This window comes from Haliotis cracherodii, unplaced genomic scaffold, assembly GCF_022045235.1.
Source record: "Haliotis cracherodii isolate W230 unplaced genomic scaffold, xgHalCrac1.p SCAF_7, whole genome shotgun sequence".
In the NCBI taxonomy this organism is placed as follows: domain Eukaryota; kingdom Metazoa; phylum Mollusca; class Gastropoda; order Lepetellida; family Haliotidae; genus Haliotis; species Haliotis cracherodii.
Window position 1 is genome coordinate 13,115,713 of NW_027266330.1, and position 19,007 is coordinate 13,134,719.

The window sequence follows — 19,007 nt, forward strand, 5'->3', positions numbered from 1 at the left end:
TAATGCACATTTTAATCAAACTTGATCTCATGATAATTTAGCTTCAGAACAATCGTATGCACTAATGTATAGGCTGCTGTCTGTAAACTTCCTGTGTGTAATGTCATGTGACTGATTATATAAAACAGGGCCCCATGTTAGAGAAGGTATATACCAAGGTAATGATAATTATCCAATGGTTGACGAACATGCCCCTCAGTGAGAATGCACATGCTCACAAAATCCTTCTGGTGTGAAATTTAATTAATCATTTCAAAATGTCTGACATGGAACGGCAAAAACTTTTTAATCAGATCATGAATGTCGGCACCTCTTTGTGTCAACATAGTTCTACATTATATTACTGCAACAGATGCAATTAAAATGACTTTGTTTGATGTTGTTATTGTGTGAGGGATGCCCAGTTATCGGCAAGCCAGCCTTCCTTTGGTGAGCAACCATTACTACCCAATCAGCGATGCCCCAAGAGTAGAGATGTTTCGGATACAACACACGGTATGTCATATCTGAGATAGTGGGGCCCTGTTTTCGAGTATGTCATTTATCGCCATGAAAACATCAAAGAAAAATATGCCGGCTATTGGATAATTAGTATTTTAGTGTAGTCTCATACCTGCTACTAGCACAGGATCCCGTTTTCTTGCCTCTTGAGCCCCTCTTGTGTTTACTACTACTCTCACCAGAGGGTGCTTTGGTCGTGAGGTTTTCAGCAGTTGGCTGTTCACCTCTTGAAGCTGGTGCTGAAACCTTCAAAGTAACAGAAGTTTCTGCCTCGGGTATGGATGACCTGAGACACTGTCGTTTGGGTGGTAGATCAGATTCGGCCTCCGACCTTGACGTTGTCGCGAGCTGTACTTCTGGTTTGGGTTCAGATTCAGCCTTGTCTTCAGATGTGATTGTCTCAGATCTTTTTGAACTCTTGATCTTTTTGCTTTTGCTCTTTCCTTTGACGGATGATCGTCTACGCGAGAAGTAGGAGATACCTTCACTCAGTGTGGCTCTGATGTTGGATCTCAACTTACTCTTGATAGGACTGAATCTGGACGGACTTCCTGGCAGCAAAGGTAGGGTGGCAGTGTCTGCTATTATGTGAGAATCTGGGGCTGGGTCACTCGTATCAGCCAACAGGATGCTTGAGCTGTCAGGAACAGCTTTTGAATCGACTTTGTTATTCTTGAAGACCTTGTGCGTCTTGTGTGGAGATAGCTTCCTACTACTGTCCGACTTGTGATAAAAGGACTTCTTTGTTTTTACTTTGGGTTCAGAATCTAAGGATTCCCCAGAGCTCTGCCTTTTCTTAGGCTTCTTTGTTTCTGTTTTGGACTTGGCCAATTGTTTTGTACTGAGGATGCAGGGTGGTACTGCAGATGATGTGGGTGCTGGGTCTTCAGCCCCACTGAAATGTAAACATAGTAACATCATCAGTCAGTCAGTGAATTGGTTAAATACTGCTCTTAACAGTATTCCAGTTATATAACAGCATGTCATCTTTATGTAAGGAAAGCCCTAAGTGACTTAGGTCTCAGACGTTAATCACTTTGGTGAAACCCATGAGCACAAGTATGGTGCTGACAAACCTAGCAACATAATCAAGGCTACCCGTGATTCGGACCCACAATCATAGGTTCCTTGTGTGCCCAAGGGATGTAACTGCACAACGAATTGTGGCACCTTGGACACCTGAGTAAAGTCAGAGTAAAAGTAGAATTCTTCTGTTTTTAAACATGAATTGGCCATATCACAACAAAGAGCACCAAGAACAGGCCCTAAATATTGTCCAAATGTTCTGCAGTCTCTGAAAATACAACTTTTGATTTTAACTTGCCTGTAAATGTCCTTCAGCATCTGTTTTGTCCAACATTTGAACTAATACTATTCTCTACAGCTCTATCTCTGACATCAAATTTACCAGTCATCAGGACATATACCCCACTTTTTATTTGATGCCATTGGATACATTCAGTTCAGCATGTTCAGTGAAGACGGAAATGCTGTAGCTCTGTTTCTCAAAATAGGGGGATAATAAACACACAGTGATTCTACTGAGTGACCTTCACCTTCACTGTCATCAAATGATTAATCAGAAAAATTCCCCATAGGTATATAGTAGGCATATCAGGTACATATCTGTCATTAGCATATGATTGGTTCTGTCTCAATTCTGATGTATGTCTCCAGCCTCCTACCATATTGTATTTATCATAGGACGATTCAACATCAGTACAATAAAATCTATATGTCCAACCATGGGCTAGCCTCCGTTAAATTCTTGGTGTATTACCTATGCTATTGGTGCTCTACTCAGCACAAAAGTTCTTACCTCAGCAGTTTTGTCAGTGTATCTGTTGTGCGCGGCTCAGCCCCACTGTGACGATGTGTTCGTCGACGTGACCCCCCGGGCTGGAACTCAGGTTGGTCGGCCATAGGCGGCAACCGTAATCTGGCTCATGCCAGAATCTACAAAGCAATCAATAAAACATGGATAACTGTTTTAAAAATTGAGCAAGCTCAATAATTTAATGATGCTAAAGAGATAATTGTGGAATGTACCAGGTTTGGACTCATATGAGTGAGTGACAACAAAGAGTGAGTGATGCAAATCTGCAGATTGGATTGAGGTGATTTATCCATTGGGCCAGCCATGCCCAAATTTATTGTGGAAAGAGGTGCATAAAACATTTGTTTTCAAGGGGAAACCGAGAGATTACATGAAAATACCATCATAAAAGTGTTGCATCATGGCTCTGGCCCTCACTCTTTCTAGGAAACCATACGTCTCTACAGCGTACAGTCAATCATCTGAATGATGCTGTCCAGAAGCATGATAAAGAATATATACATATTCATTTTTCTCCTTACCTAAATCTAAGTATTCCTGGTTTAACAGTATGATGTATGGTGATTTAATGAAAATAATTAGCAATATTTTCTCCATCTTTGTGACACAAATAATAGTTGTTGATTTTTATTATTGTTTATTCATAAAAGTCAGAAGCACTAATGTGGATTTATCAATGTGTTTCTTGATTTGTATGTAAATGGATATCCTTATTCTTGCCTTCAATATGTTTAATGGAATAATATATACTTTGGTGTATGAACAATTCATAAAAATAAAAATAACAAGCATGACATACTCTTATCCCCTGCCAATATGACATGTTTGGTTGTGTGCAAGGCAAGAAATATTGAATGGTTTTCATGTCAAAGTCATTACCATGGAAACTTGAAAAATAATTTTCTGAAAAAATTCCAAACTATCAAAAGGCACCAGTTCACCACTAGACCTTTCTATGTGTCAAGTTTGGTTCAGATATCTATCACGATTTTTGAGTTCTGCTCTGGAAATGAAGGTGATGGACGGACAGACACCCGAAGAAATGTTAACGGTCAATCATCCTCTTAGGCATCCATTCAATAGTGGGCGAACAGAGGCATGTTTCGACCAAATCACTTGCGTATGGAGACATGTTTCAGTGTGGGGAAGGAGTGAAGCCTTAGAAACTGACAGCTTGTTGAACACGGTCACACAACTACCTACCATCCGTGACCAACACTGCTCAGCTTTGCCTGTTTTGTGACCAGTGTGCGGTACAACATGGCACCATCCATTACTGACTAGAAACTATTATCAAGATGATTTAATTGATTATGAATGAATACTGGTTCTCTATAAAAAAATCACTCTTTATCAGAATGAAAACGAGTCATCAGAAGATGACAAATGCCCCCGGCCCCAAATCAACATCAAATCATCTGATTGTTACAGTAAGTCCAACTGGATGAGAGAATTTCTATCTAATCTGTCTGTTCGTATATACAAGAGTAGTTATTGAGCTGTCAAAACAATGCTATGGATTTGGAATTCGGAACTTTGTATTTCCACATCAGGTACACACAACTATGAACAGAATCAAAGTCAAACTTGTTGCCATGGAAACAAAAATAAATAAATTCTAAACACCCCTAAGTTACAAACAGCACCATTTGGCAATCTGGTATTTGTGAGCATAGTTTCAAGAAAGGATACCTACCGTTATAATTTTAGAGATATGGTCAAGACAAACACACCACCATGAGTGAGTGAGTGAGTATAGTTTTACGCCGCTTTTAGCAATATTCCAGCAATATCACGGCGGGGGACACCAGAAATTGGCTTCACACATTGTACCCATGTCGGGAATCGAACCCGGGTCTTCGGCGTGATGAGCTAACGCTTTAACAACTAGGCTACCCGAACACCAAACGTCAACGTCAAACTTGGAAACAGGAAAAATTAATACAGGTACCAATACATGTGGATGAAAAATGTTGGATAGTTTTAGTTCTGCTCCGGAAACGATACCATACCTTCGTTTCAGCTAAGTCTAACTTGTTTCCAAACAGATAAAAATCAAATTTTGAAAACTTCCAAAATAGCAAAATGCACTACTGAAGCCCTTGGATAATACAAGTACATGTACTTAGTTTGAATGAAAAGTCTTTCACAGTTTTCAAGTTGTGCTCAGGAAAGACACCTACCTCATCCTTTAGAGACTAAGTCCAAATTGTTTCCATGGAAATTGAGAAAAATAAAAATGCAAAAAATCACGAAGTAGCAAAAGGCACCACTTCAGGATCTGTTTCATATGCATTTGTATCTACCAATTTTGTTGAAAAATATTGAATGGTTTATGAGTTGATTACGAAATGATTACGGACAGACAGACAAGGCGTCGACTATATCCTCCTATGCCTTGAAGAATCATTTCCGCGACCAAGTTGTATGTGAAAAATGTTTCATTCAAATTGGAAAGGTAGCTGCAAAATCAACTTGTACTATATAAATGTGAAGACCCAGGCAAGAATAGGTCTTCACCAACCCATGCTTGTCGCAAGAGGCGACTAACGGGATCGGGTGGTCAGGCTCACTGACTTGGTTGATGCATGTCATCACATTCCAATTGTGTGGATTGATGCTAATGATGTCAATCACTGGATTGTCTGGTCCAGACTCAAATATTTAGACTGATGTCACATAGCTGGAATATTGGTGAGTGCGGTGATAAACAACAAACAAACAAAACCTCGGACTAAAATTAAGAGATCATCAGTTTTCATGATGTTTAGAGAAAACAAGGTCTTGGTGTCAGGCTAGCAATGGATGCTAAGTAGCAGGGCAATCAGAAAGTGGATCTATGAAATGTTTTTATAGGAAGGTTCCCCCAACATTCATCCATAATTTCAAATACTGCATGACATGTGCCTAATTGGAACGTATGTTCCACTAGTGCTAACACTGCCACTACAAAACCGACCTGATACCTTTTTTCCACAGTAAGTAAAGACTGTCATATCTGATAATATATATAAACATGATAAAGGTCGAAGCACTGATGCTGCTCCATGATTTTATCAACCTTTGAAAGGACATTCTTCTGTACCAAATTTAAAAAATATCTTCACAACATATTGGACACCAATCAGTCAATGTCCTGGAAAACTGACCCTTAGAACATCCTTCTAGGGTATTAGCCTGCCAAATAACCTATGCTTCTACATTCAAGTTCCTAACCAAAGATAAAAGCATCATTCGGACGAAGAATTGTTTTTGTTATTTTCCGTCAGGAAAAATGTATTTCTTTCACAGGTTCTTTAGACTGGATTCTTGTGCTTCAACTCCTATGACAGCAGAGTTCAATTTAAGGACCTTGATTTAACTTGCACCAGATGCATTTTGTCATGAAAACCTAGTTGCACAAGACAAAACCAGGTTGCACCCTAGTCCCATAAATTTATCAAAGTTAATGAACGTTTATCAGCATGCACATAAGTAACGTACTAATGCTAAGACTAGGAGCTAAGCTCGCCTAGATGACTCAATGGTGTTTGGCACAGAACACTATTCTCATTTTTCATGTGCCCTGGCATAAAAAGAAACATTAGTGATGTCATACTGATATGCCCAATGACAATAACATCAGTAAGTATTTCTACAGGCTGTAAATACCCATAGCGTTCTATGTTATTTCAGCAGAGCCAAAACCTATGTCTTCGAAAGCATGGTCATCATAATAAATTGAGCAAAGGATATGATATTAAATAAAAACATTTATTGATATCCCAAGCCTGAAGCTGTGACCGAAATATGTTACAATGGATTGGCTCTTTGCACATGACAACAGGATCGTGGTGAGCCAGTTTGTGAACTGTCTGATAAAAGCAAGACATGAGTCAATCTCATTAAAACTAGATCTTCTACTCCCAATACCCAACTTCTCTTCGTTGAATTCCGAGGACACCTTGATAGTAGGTAATGTCAGATGAACGCAGAGTGAACTTTGACTGCCAAATCTAAATTAAAAATGTGTGAGTTCTTGAGCCAATCAAAAATCAGCTTCTAAAATGATTTGGCTTCACTTCTTCACTTCAAAGATAAAAGATTTCTGCTTAACAAAGATCTAATGACATCCCATTACAAGTCACACCAGAACATTGAAATGACTAAAGTCAACATTGGATAATCAGAAAGAACTTTACGGCACAAGTTACAAACTGTCGACTTCCATTTCAGGCAACACGCTGAAACATATTTTGACAAAGCTCTCGATTGAAAATTTGAAAACAGAGCAAAAGAAAATTCAGGAAGTCTAATGGATGGTCAGGATTGTGTGTCAGTCCTTCCAAAGGGCAATGGAAAGTTGCTTTTGTTTCAAATGTTTATCCTCATTAAAACGAGAGAACGACTATGATTTTGACTAAATCTGTTGTACAGACACTAACTGTTGTTTAGAATAACCCCTTTGAAGGTTATATGATCAGAAAACATATTCCGCCGGTCACATTACAGATCTGGTAAAAGATTCTCTGATTGGTTGAGGTAAAAGGTCGTTCTGATGTGACCCATAATGGGATGTCCTCAGATATTTGTTTAGCAGTAGCGAGAACTAAGACCTGATTTTAATGAAATCGAACTTAGGTCAAGACATCAATGTAACTTTTCAAAAGACTAGAAAACATGGTCATGGCGGCCATATTGAAAATCATGACTTACTGTCACAATACAATACTGGCCAATGGTAACATCTGTACACATGAGAAAAAAGTCTTTCTTTCAATGACAGTGGACTTGGTTTAAACAGGCATCTGAGTACCCCAGCACTCACCAAAAACTGGTCTTGGTTAAGACATCATTATTTAAACACCGAGTACTCCGGCAACTGTCTATTCTGTTTACTTTTTTGTTTGTTGTTTAACGCCGCACTCAGCAATATTCCAGCTATATGACGGTGGTCTGTGAATAATCGATTCAGGACCAGACAATGCAGTGATTGACATCATGAGCATCAATCCACGCAATTAGGATACGATGACATGTATCAACCAAGTCAGCGAGCCTGACCACCTGGGCCCCGTTCCACAAAGCGATCTTAGGGCTAAGTTGATTGTAACTCACTAAGTACGCGATCTTAAATTTTTGTTACGATCGGCCGCCCGTTCCACAAAGCAATCTTTACTAAGAGAGTTGTAAGTTAAGATCAAAATGCTAAGTTGCTCCGGACCAACTTAGGATCGCTAAAATCGATCTTAAATATTGTACCATAACAACAAAGATGGCGTATGTTGACTTATTATTATATCAGATAACATTCTGACAGTCCACAGCTCACTTACTTGTTAGCGATGTCCTCCCATATGCTGCCTTTCAGCTTATTGGTGACGGTAGAGCTGAATGAGGAATTCAGTGTCGTGTGGTGAACAGCCACCTCATCAACAAGGACAGCGATCTCGCTTGCTGAAAAATTGCTGCGACGAACGTGTTTGACGCCGACAGAGGTCTGCGATTCAGCCATATTTCGACAATGCGTCGTCTGCTAAACATGACCAAGGGAGGCCACTCTTAGGGAAACTTTCGTATCTTCATGGCTGAAGATTCCGATCTTTGTTAAGATCGGCTACTTAAGAACTTGTAAAGTTACAATCGCCCTAAGATAGCTTTGTGGAACGGGCGTAAACTTTAGCTAAGACGATTTTATAATTGACGTAAGTCTCTAAGATTGATTGGAGTTACGATCGCTATGTGGAACGGGACCCTGGCTTCTTACGACAAGCATAATCGCCTTTTACGGCAAGAATGGGTTGCTGAAGACCTATTCTTCCCCGGGTCTTCATGGGTTCTATTCTGTTTACTGGCACCAAGTATTGGCCTCAGTCCCTTATTTCCTCTCTATTTACCGACATGCTCTTTTATGAATGATTGCTGGCTCAAGAGGATTTCTGTGACAATAGGTGTCAGCGGGCATCTGAACATGGATGAGCATGTGTGTAATGTTTGTTTACCTAGAAAGCCACTTAACACTGTTAATTAGGAAAAAAAGGTAATTGGTGAATTAGTCGTATCTGTAAATCTGTAACAAGCATTTAACTAGTGTCAGCTGAAATACCAATTATGTAAAAATGTCAATATGTGAAAACTTAAATTTCAAAACCAAGGTGGTATAAAAGACATGAAGCTGAATCGTTTTAGAAAGCTTGTGTGTGTGTGTTTGTGTTTGAGAGAGAGAGAGAGAGAGAGAGAGAGAGAGAGAGAGAGAGAGAGAGAGAGAGAGAGAGAGAGAGATGGGTTTATCACCGCTTTTAACAGTATTCCAGTTACATCACAGCATGTCAGCTTAATGTGGGAGGAAAGCCCGAAGTGATGCAGGTCTCAAGACGTTTACCACTTTGGTGAAACCGCCTGCACCCTGTAGAAAGCTATGGATACATGCATCCTACATTTAGATTGGGTAGCAAAGGATTTCATTTTAATGAACTTGATATCAGTGGTTACTTTCTATGATCTGTGACAACTAAGGCCTTTGAACTGATTAGAAACAACCTTGTGTGCCAATGTGTTTTTTTTAAATTGACAAAATCTGAGTTTTCCAGCACTTTGTCTACCCCAGCATATTGACTGTTTGCTTAAAAACAATCTTTTGCACAGACATGGTAGAAACCCTCTGTTATGCTATTAATAGCCCAACCTTTAAAGTCAACTACCAGTGACCTTGCTTGGGTCAATTAGCATTTGGACATTATCCTTATTTATTTATAGGCAACAATTCTTCCAAATACTTTTTTTAAATCCTTCAAACTTTTAACATCTGACACAAGCCTTATAAATGAGGACTTAACTTTCTTGCTTAAATAGAGAGTATATTCTTTTATATAAATACCAAAATAAAAAATCTTAGCATATTTTGGATGAGAATCAGTCAATGTCCCACACAATCAACCTGGCTACCTGTTTATGTCTTTATGATAATATATACCGGGCATGTGATATTAAGTTAAAGAGAGAGCTTTGTGAGGGGATGAATTTGCTACATGTACATCAAGGCCCACTGCTTGATGATGATGACGACAACTAGTGTAGCTACCAGCAGTGCCCAATATATTATATGCCTTCCATCTGTCCAACTCAGAAAATACAGGAAATTAGACATTTTTGGTAGTTGTGCTGCACAGAGCTACAGATAAACTGTGTATTTGCGTAAAATACCTTCCAAAATTATTCAATTACTTTCAATCATCTTGCATACAAAAACGTGTGCATTAAAGGAAAAACTCAAAGGTATAAAAACAGCATGCGTAAATACCCAATGAAGCTTTTTTAGCATGCATACAACGGAGCTAATTTCCGAAACACAATTATGAGCTCATTTACTTTCTGACTCAAGCCTACAGATTTAGAAGAGATTCATACATCTAAAACATTATTTCATTTTTTAAAATCTTAAAATGTTCACTAATTTGGGGGAAAACACAATAGAGTGATGAATGGATGAGTGAAATAATATTGGTTACCCAATGAAAAATGTTATAACCCAATTAAAATAGAAACCCTAGAGTAAAAACACAATGGCTCAAAAAGTTATCTGGAGCTCTGACTGCAGTAATGGTCATCAGGAGATGATAAATCCCTCCAATCTGGTGCAATTAGGAAATGGAGTTTGGCTACTTATACCCCACTTTTGGTTCACCTTCAGTTCAGTGAAGAAAATAATGCTGTTCAGTATTTTTTCAAAATTCAAAATAATCAAAGATACCAATTCACCACTAGAAAGTTCTGAATAGCAAGTTTCATCCAGAGGTATTAAACAGCTTTTGTGTGCTGCTCCAGAAACGAGCACTACCCTTATTTTCAGTAAAGTCCAACTCGTCTTCATGAAAACATAAAAAAAAAAATCCCAAATCATCAAAAGGCACCACTAGACTAATCTGTATAGCAAGTTTCATCTAGAATTATTAACGTTTTGGAGTTCTGCTCCGGAAATGGAAAATGGACAGCATATGGACAAACATGCTGATTGCTATACTTCGCTCCCTCTCTCCACCCATTTTTCAAACCTGGGGGATAAAAAAAATTATGAAAATTAATTTTCTACTCTCGAATAACATAATAAGCTATGTTGCAGAGCGTGGATTGAATGTGGGTCTGATGACTTGTGGTCAGCAGAAATAATAGAGGATCGGCCTTAACATCAGCCAGTGGCATGGCAGGCAAGGTATCTGTACTCACACGTTATGGTATATAGAGATGATGTGTGTAGCAACATTTGATGACTATTGTGTCTTTTCAATACCAGTTGGCCTTCACATGTGTGTGTGTGTGTGTGTGTGTGTGTGTGTGTGTGTGTGTGTGTGTGTGTGCACGCACATAAGTTGTCCTTGTTGGACCATGAAGAAATACTAATGGTCACACATATTTCCAGAGTTCAATATGCTGTTATTCCTCTTGACTAGTTCATGACTATCCTTGCACTGCAAATGCCTAAAATGTGTCATCAACAGTTTCTTTTCAAATGGGAGGATCGGCTTCAGAAAATATAACTTTCCTATTTTCAATAACTTACTTCTTTCATGTCAACGATAAAAATATTCTGTTCACTGCTGAGAGACACAAGTTATTATCAAAACCACTGACCAGGGTGATTTTCTTTTTAGGGGTCAATGACCTTGGCACTGGATAATCTGGAACACTGCATTAGAAACTTTGTATGTCAACTTTTGTGTTTGAGACACTGAATTATTTAGTCTTGTTGGGTTTGCATATTGGCACATGTATCGTATTGTAATATAGCAAATAAGGAGAGCTGTATTGCGATACATATTACAATATGTATTGGGACCCAAACAATCTTTGTTATATATATTTGTTCTGTTCAAATGAAACACTTCATGATTGATGGCATGGTTTAATCCTGACATGATTATGTCAAACAAACGACAACTCAAAACTGGATGCTGCTTCACTCAAAAATCCAGACTGCAGATTGCGAGTTGGGCTAAAATGACAGTATGGATAAATGAGCTTTGCGTCAAGGTGAAATTGTAACGTAAACAGCCTGTGTTACTTAAACAGGAACCCAGTCCATCCAACTGCCCCAACTCATGTACCCATAAATATATATTAATTCTTCTTTGAATGAATTAAAAAAATATCAATACACAAGCTTCTTAATGTGAAATATGTGTATTACCGACTGCCGCTTTGCAATATACTGGTATTACGGTTACATCACATACCCCTAATAGTATGGGACACCTGTCAACCAGAAGAACAGTCATTGTATAAAGCCACTAGCCCCCAGTTCACAGTTTTCAATGTTTAGAACTAGTTTTAACGATCCGGTCCTAGGTTTTGATGCTAACGAACTTAAGAATATGGATGGTGAAAACAAAAACTACTGTAAAAATATGAAAACCACAAGATAAGTTCTTAAATAGAGTGTGACCTTAAGTGAGCAAAATAAGTACACATGGTCATCTTGTAAACTCCATAATGTTCAGACTTCATGGCTTACTTGAATAAGCATTTATTAATGCATGTCAATCGTGAAATAGTCCCATTTAAAAACTTAACAGTAAACATATGCAAGATTACTTGAACTACAAATCTTTTCAACTTGCAATTGAAAAAGTTTTCTCATTGGAGTGTCGTACATATTGGATGTAAAAGTTAGATGGGTAATGGTAACCAACCATCAATGTAGACTGAGCTTAGATCAGGAACACAAATAAACATATAGCAGCCTCTCAATTAATCAATGAGGGGGATGGGGGTGGGGTTGTGAAAAGTCATCGTGACCAGGTAACTTGGCTACTTCCTTTCTCCGAAAGATTCAGACAGCCTTGTGACTTACTCGTCTTGCATAAATAATGAACATTTCATTCCCGACATGTCTTAACAATGCATGTGTAATTGCTACGCCACGACACAAAATCATATTAACTCAACCACGTGTAACTGAGTGCAATTACACGTTATATTTTGCAAAATGTGACAATGTGTTCCATATGAAATGATCATATCTAGCGTCAGCTGGCCGTCAGCCATGATGGTTTAGCGTTCCCAATAAACACGAACTTGGTTGCAAATAATCCGCCTTTTGAGAAACATTTCATGGTATAAAATGACACAGATGAGTTTAAACAATGTCATACCTTTCAACAAAAGCAGATCGAGAGAGTTAGTTTCATTTTTGATCTGATAATCAGACGACACAAAGACGATAGCCTGGCGAATAAATCTAATGACGAGCAGAAGTAAGAGGACAGAAGTGCGGTTTTCTGAAAACAAAGACAGTTTTCAGTACAAATCTGGCACAAATTGTCAAGATAAATATGCATACATACTATGTTACTATCTGTAGATATGATAAGATAAAGCAATACTGGAAAATCTGGAATTTCTCCTTGCTACTTCATCGAATTTGCAAACTAGACGTACACAGATGATCTGGTAACACCTGCGCACGCATAACAACTACTTCCGGTTTCTAACACTTCCAAATTAATTTCTAATTTTTCAAGCAAGAAAGGGTGGAATGGGAAACTTATCTTGCTACAAACTTGAAAGTTAATTAAGAAAAATCAAGTATAACATATAGCTTCTAAAGTGGTGGAAGTTCACTGACCCGCTTCGGAATCGTAACGGGGTTGTTGTGCTAAAAATAGCTCTTGACATAAATAAACCCTATCCGTGTCACGTGTTATTGTTTAGGTTTTGACGTTGAGACCATCAGTTTTGATCCAATGCAAATCAGACATAGTGACACGTAGTAACGACGGAAAAGGACGACCCTGAACCAGCATGAAAAATATTGTTATTCGAGGTATCTCTTTGTTGTGTTTGCATGTATAAACATGTTTTCTTGAGAACTGAAGATATCGCACAACCGCAGTCAAACCAGGGATAGACCACAAGCCGTTGGTTTCAGAACACAGTGTTGCGTTGTCATTTCTTTTCTGAAAAGGGGGGTGTGTCAGCGTGTTGAATCTGCCAGTGGCGTAGCTACCACGTAGCACAAAAAGCAAGTGCTTACACTTTGAAATCCTCGCAAAAATAAAATAAATAATTTTTAAAAAGTAGATCTACTTCAGCTTGTTCCTCTTTCGTTTGTTTTAGTGGCTACTTGATCTTTTTTAAATTTACAGCTAGTTTGACCGGCCTTACAGTGTAAAAAAATTGCGTTGATGAGCTGGTTCGATGTGTTGTTTGATTGTTACATTTCTTTTACCTTTTTCGCGAACGCCTGGTGTCATAAAGGATTTTCAGTGGTCGATTCATTTAATTTTTCACAGCTATTTTGCCTTTTACGTTAAATGGAATCAGTTTCGGTGGGGATAAGCTAGAGGGGTTATTTTCTTGCATCGACAGTTTATATTTAATGAGGATATCTGGGTTTTATCACTTTACACAAGGGGCTGTCGGGTAGCCTATTTGTTAAAGCGTTCGTTACGCCGAAGACCAGGGTTCGAATCCCGACATGGGTACAATGTGTGAAGCCCATTTCTGGTGTACCCCGCCGTGATATTGCTGGAATAGTGTTAAAAGCGGCGTAAAACCAAACTCACTCACTCACAATACTCCAACTGTTTTATATTTAAGCTGTGTTATGTACAGAACGTGGAAATGATATTTCGTGATATCCCTGACTCCTGTTATAGATGGGTGCAGGCTTAAACGGCACCTCAGCAAAACGTCACCGATTTCTCTTTCGAAAACAGCACCGCATTTGGCAATAACGGTTACTATGTGTCGGGCGAAAACGGCACCTCTATTTTTAAGAACGATTTACGTAGTAGTACAATCTCATTAAAATCAGATCTTAGTTCTCGCTATCGCTAAACAAAGATCTTTGTTTAGCGACAGCGAGAACTTAGATCTGATTTTAGTGAGATTGGTAGGAGTTTTAGCTATAATCCGTTATAGATACGTTGCTCTGTACTGCTTGTGTTTGTGTTTGATAAGCGATATTAGTGTTTGAGAAAAATAAGTAATGCAATATTATAACTTACATTTTAATTTCCCCTAGTTACGCCCCTGTCTGCTGATAAAGTTAAATTAATTTACATAAAACAGCAAAGTCGGAGTTGTCAAAACAAAAAAAACCACCGATTTGCTGTTTAATTCTATTTTAAGAATTGCCTACAAATATCAGTAAAAGTGTTACTGACCTCACATCCGTTTTTACATAAAAGAGTAATTATTGAAATTATTTTTAATTATTTTTATTAATTAAACACACGAATTTGTTAATTATATCATAACATTGAGTTAATGACAACACTATATCGTTTTATGTTTATGCTTCAAACTCATCATCAACTTCAATAGCTAAAATTTGTACGATCATAAATGTACTGATTTATATCTTGAAATTAATTGTTTATAGTCATTAAAGGGGCACTTATCTCTGGCTTCTCCCCGGTTGCCTAACACTGCCCGATAGGACTCACTAGCTGCCGGGAGTCGATTTGCTCTCTAACGCAAATAAGCGTGACAAGAGACTGGGCTACCGTCTTCAGTTACATCTCCTTTATTTTTGAAATGTGTTCATGAGAAACATAGTGTTTTATTATATAATGAATTGCATTCACGTTATCAAGTGTGTTTTATCTCCATTCTATTATGACGCAGGTGCCCTTGTGGTCTAAATCGCTGCTATTGTCTGTCAAGAGTTGAGTCCCTTATGCTGTTTGTTTGTTTGTTTGTTTGTTGTTTTACGCCGCACTCAGCAATATTCCAGCTATATGACGGCGGTCTGTAAATAACTGAATCTGGACCAGACAATCCAGTGATTGACATCATGTACTTCGATCCACGCAATTGGGACCGATGACATGCATCAACCAAGTCAGCGAGCCTGACCACCCGATCCCGTTAGTCACCTTTTACGACAAGCATAGTCGCCTTTTACGGCAAGCATGGGTTGCTGAAGACCTATTCTACCCCGGAATCTTCACGGGTCGAGTCCCTTATGCGCGCCAGAAATCTATCGTGCGTTCGAATTTCTGATTCAGTTTTTTATTTGTCAGCACCTTACCCATGCTCCTGGCTTTTACCAAAGTTGTAAAGGTGTGAGACCTGCATCACATATCGGGCTTTCCTCTCCCAACGCTCTGACTCTTGATGTAACTGTTCAAATAAATTGACCCAATCCGATATGGTGGCTTCATTTGGGAAGTGACGTCAAAATCACCGTTATTATTAATTTCGGACACAATTCCCCTAACACACGAATGTTGATTTTATTTTTTAGGGAATCAGACAAAAAGTAATCTATTGTTTGTTGTTTACCTAACGGGCAAAAGAAATGCCACCAAACAATTTTCTGGTCTAAAACAAAACAGTCGCAAATGTAGTGACAGTTGATGTTTAATTATAAAATAACAATTATTCAAAAACGGTATTTGAAAATCACAAGATCAAAAACCATCTTCTTAAGGTTCTGCAGACACGTTTATCATGCAGGGTGCACTGTCCAGTATTCGATCACCACCACAGATCGACGTCGATTAAAGTCCCGTGCTACACACGTGGCTCAGTATCGGATGTGACCACCTCCAGTAACGATGCAGGACCTAATAAGACGTACACGAGTCTCCCGACATCCTGATTAGGGATCCTTCGCCATTCTGCCTGCAGGGCAATTGCCAAGGCATCTCTCGTCAATAGCGGCTGTTGACGTTTCCGAATCCTGCTTCCAAGTTGGTCCCAGAGGTGCTCTATGGGCGACAGGTCCGGTGATCTGGCTGGCCACTGTAATACGGTCACGTTGTTGGCGTTCAGAAAGTCGCTAGTGACTCGAGCTGTGTGAGGGGTGGCCTTGTCTTGCTGAAACAGCGTCCGTAGGTGTCGTTGCAGGAAAGGCAGTACCACAGGCCGCAAAACCTCATCAATGTAACGACGTGCAGTGAGATTTCCGTCGATGATGACCAGATCTGTGTTTTGGTCCCCGCAGATTCCACCCATTACCGTGACACTACCACCTCCTTAGGGCTCCACTTCTTGGACGCAACAACGGGCCGTCCGTTCATCACGTCGTCGGTAGATTCGAACCCGCCCATCACTCTGGAAGAGCTGGCACCTACTCTCGTCGCTGAAGAGAACTCTTCGCCAATTTCTCTGCTGCCACTGCTGTACAGTCCTGGCCCATCTCAGTCTGTGACGTCGGTGTAGAAACGTTAACGTCATGCCCTTGAAAGGTCGATAGGCACGGAGACCATACAGGCGGAGTCGTCTAGCAACGGTCCTTTTGCTGACTGGATGTTCAAGGCTGTTTGCGGATGATGACGTCACAGTTAGGAATCTGGACCTTAGGTGAAGCACCCGTAAATATCGGTCTTCCTGTGGGGTCGTGTCCTTTGGTCTTCCACTCCTCGGCCTGTCTGCAGTACTGCCAGTTTGCCTGTGACGTGTGAGAAGTCTGGCGTTTTTGCACTCGAAGCAGCCCATGATACTGGCAACGTGCTCCAGCCTCGCTCCCATTTGCAACACACCGAGGGCTCTCTCCCTCTGCTCTGCGGTTCCCCGGCCGCGTCATACCAAAAGACGTTAAAAGATGGTACTTGTTGTTACCCTGTCTAGCTCTCGACATTAAGGGGCTAAAACAAGGACTGGTCGGCTCAGAGTCAGTATACTGTGTCTGAGTGGGGTATTCATGTTAAACTGCGGCATGGTATCTCAGTGAGCTAGCACTATAAATCGGCATCAGTCCGGACTAGTTCAAGCAGCCACACACACACACGTGCATGCACGTCGCTATATAAGTGCAATAATCTTGGACGCGACGTTAAACCCAATTTCACCTCACCTGCTCTGCGGTTAGTCGAAGCATGTTCTTTGTTTTAAACGGTTTCATGTGATGAGAGAGTACAATCCTGCTCATGTTGTATGCAGACAATCCAGTGATTGATATCATGAACATCGATCTACGCAATTGGGAAACGATGACATACATCATTCAAGTCTCATCCCGTTAGTCCGACCCCGATCCCGTTAGTCGCCTCTTTGCTACGGCACGCATGGGTTGCAGAAGACCAATTCTACCCCGGAACTTCACGGGTCTAACCAAAAATATTTTCATCTATTTTTCACTTTAAGAAGAGAGTTATCATTTGAGGAAATTTCAGCGTTGTTTCAAATTTTAAATTTATTGTACTGGACACTCGAATTGCAAGTACAGACCACCGTCCTATAGCTGGAACATAACTGAGGGCGGCGTTAACGAACAAACAAACAAAATAATATTTTGATGAACTTAAACCGAGGAGCAAAAGAAGCTATACCTCTCAGGTTGTTTTATCATATATTTCATTTTTAAATGGGGGGGCACGCGTGGCCCAGTCGTCTAAGGCGCCGCGATTCGCTGTGCAGAGTTGCGTCCCTTGAACACGCCAGAAACCTATGATTGTGGGTTCGAATCCCGGTGCGCCCCGATTATGTTTCTAGGTTTGTCAGCACCATACCGGGCTCGTGGGTTTCGCCGAAGTGGTAAACGTCTGAGACCTGCATCACTTCGGGCTTTCCTCCCACATTAAGCTGACACGCCGCGATATAATTGGAATACTGTTAAAAGCGGCGTTAAACCCAACTCACTCACTCACTCACTCATTTTTAAATGAAAACATCTTAAGTTAGCGATATTATATTTGGGGGGGGGAGGGGGGGGAGGGGGGGGGGGGGGGGAGAGATATACTTCCACATGTTTTTAGTTTTTAAAATATTAATCAATTGAAAAAAAATACCACGCATTATACACAACTTTTGGTTGGTATCTCAGAAAAAAATAAATTTGAGAATGAAAAAATAGCTTTTTTCGGCACAAATTTACATTTCAAACATGGTAGGGGTCAGCGTTGTTGCAAATTCATTTCTTACCCAAAGTCTTCATATCCCAAAGTAAACTGCCGGGAAACACTTAAAAAAATGGATTTCTCACTAGAGTGACAAACGTTATCAAAACGTTCTTAGGCAGAAAACAATCCCCAAATCAGGGTGAACTTAAGGTACAAAACACAACTATGATACCAGTATCAAATACATCACCATCGTGTTTCTGTTTCACCGGGGTCACGGGTGGCCCAGTCGTCTAAGGCGCCGCGATTCGCTTGTGCAGAGTTGCGTCCCTTGAACACGCCAGAAACCTATGATTGTGGGTTCGAATCCCGGTTCGCCCCGATTATGTTTCTTGGTTTGTCAGCACATACCCGGCTCGTGGGTTCACCGAAGTGGTAAGACCTGCATCACTTCGGGCTTTCCTCCCACATTAAGCTGACACGCCGTGATATAACTGGAATACTGGAACACAACTCACTCACTCATGTTTTACCACCATCAAACACGGGTGCATACTTTACTGCAGGGGGTATACTAGTATACACTAGTTATGCTGCCCAATGTCAGCACAGGTCTTGTCAATGTAATCAGTACTTTGGGAGAACCGAAAACACTGTCTCTGTGCATTAAGGCTCAACATTACTGGCTGATTGCAATATGCATGTACAGTAAACTACGGTTATAACGAACACGCTTATAACGAACTGGCGGATATAACGAACTGTTTTTTGGTCCCGGCTATCTGCTGTATATATGCTGTATACATGCTTATAACGAACTACGGATATAACGAACTAAACTTTGTGGTTCCCCTGAGTTCGTTATAACCGTAGTTTACTGTACGTCATACAATATGGGTCAG

At 40.0% G+C, this 19,007-nt stretch overlaps 1 protein-coding gene across 3 annotated transcripts in view; it reads right to left on the reverse strand.

Annotated features, from left to right (window-relative positions):
• Window positions 1-12,757, reverse strand: part of LOC139447700 (E3 ubiquitin-protein ligase TRIP12-like) — an 88,041-nt gene extending 75,284 nt beyond the window's left edge. For all 3 annotated transcript variants that reach the window (XM_071229143.1, XM_071229144.1, XM_071229142.1), the window contains exons 1-3: window positions 12,658-12,757; window positions 2,321-2,457; window positions 614-1,396 (exon numbers count right to left, since the gene is read on the reverse strand). In XM_071229143.1, the coding sequence (XP_071085244.1) occupies window positions 614-1,396; window positions 2,321-2,424 (887 nt within the window). In that variant the 5' untranslated portion in view covers window positions 2,425-2,457; window positions 12,658-12,757. The remainder of the gene's footprint in view (window positions 1-613; window positions 1,397-2,320; window positions 2,458-12,657) is intronic.
• Window positions 12,758-19,007: the final 6,250 nt, after the last annotated feature.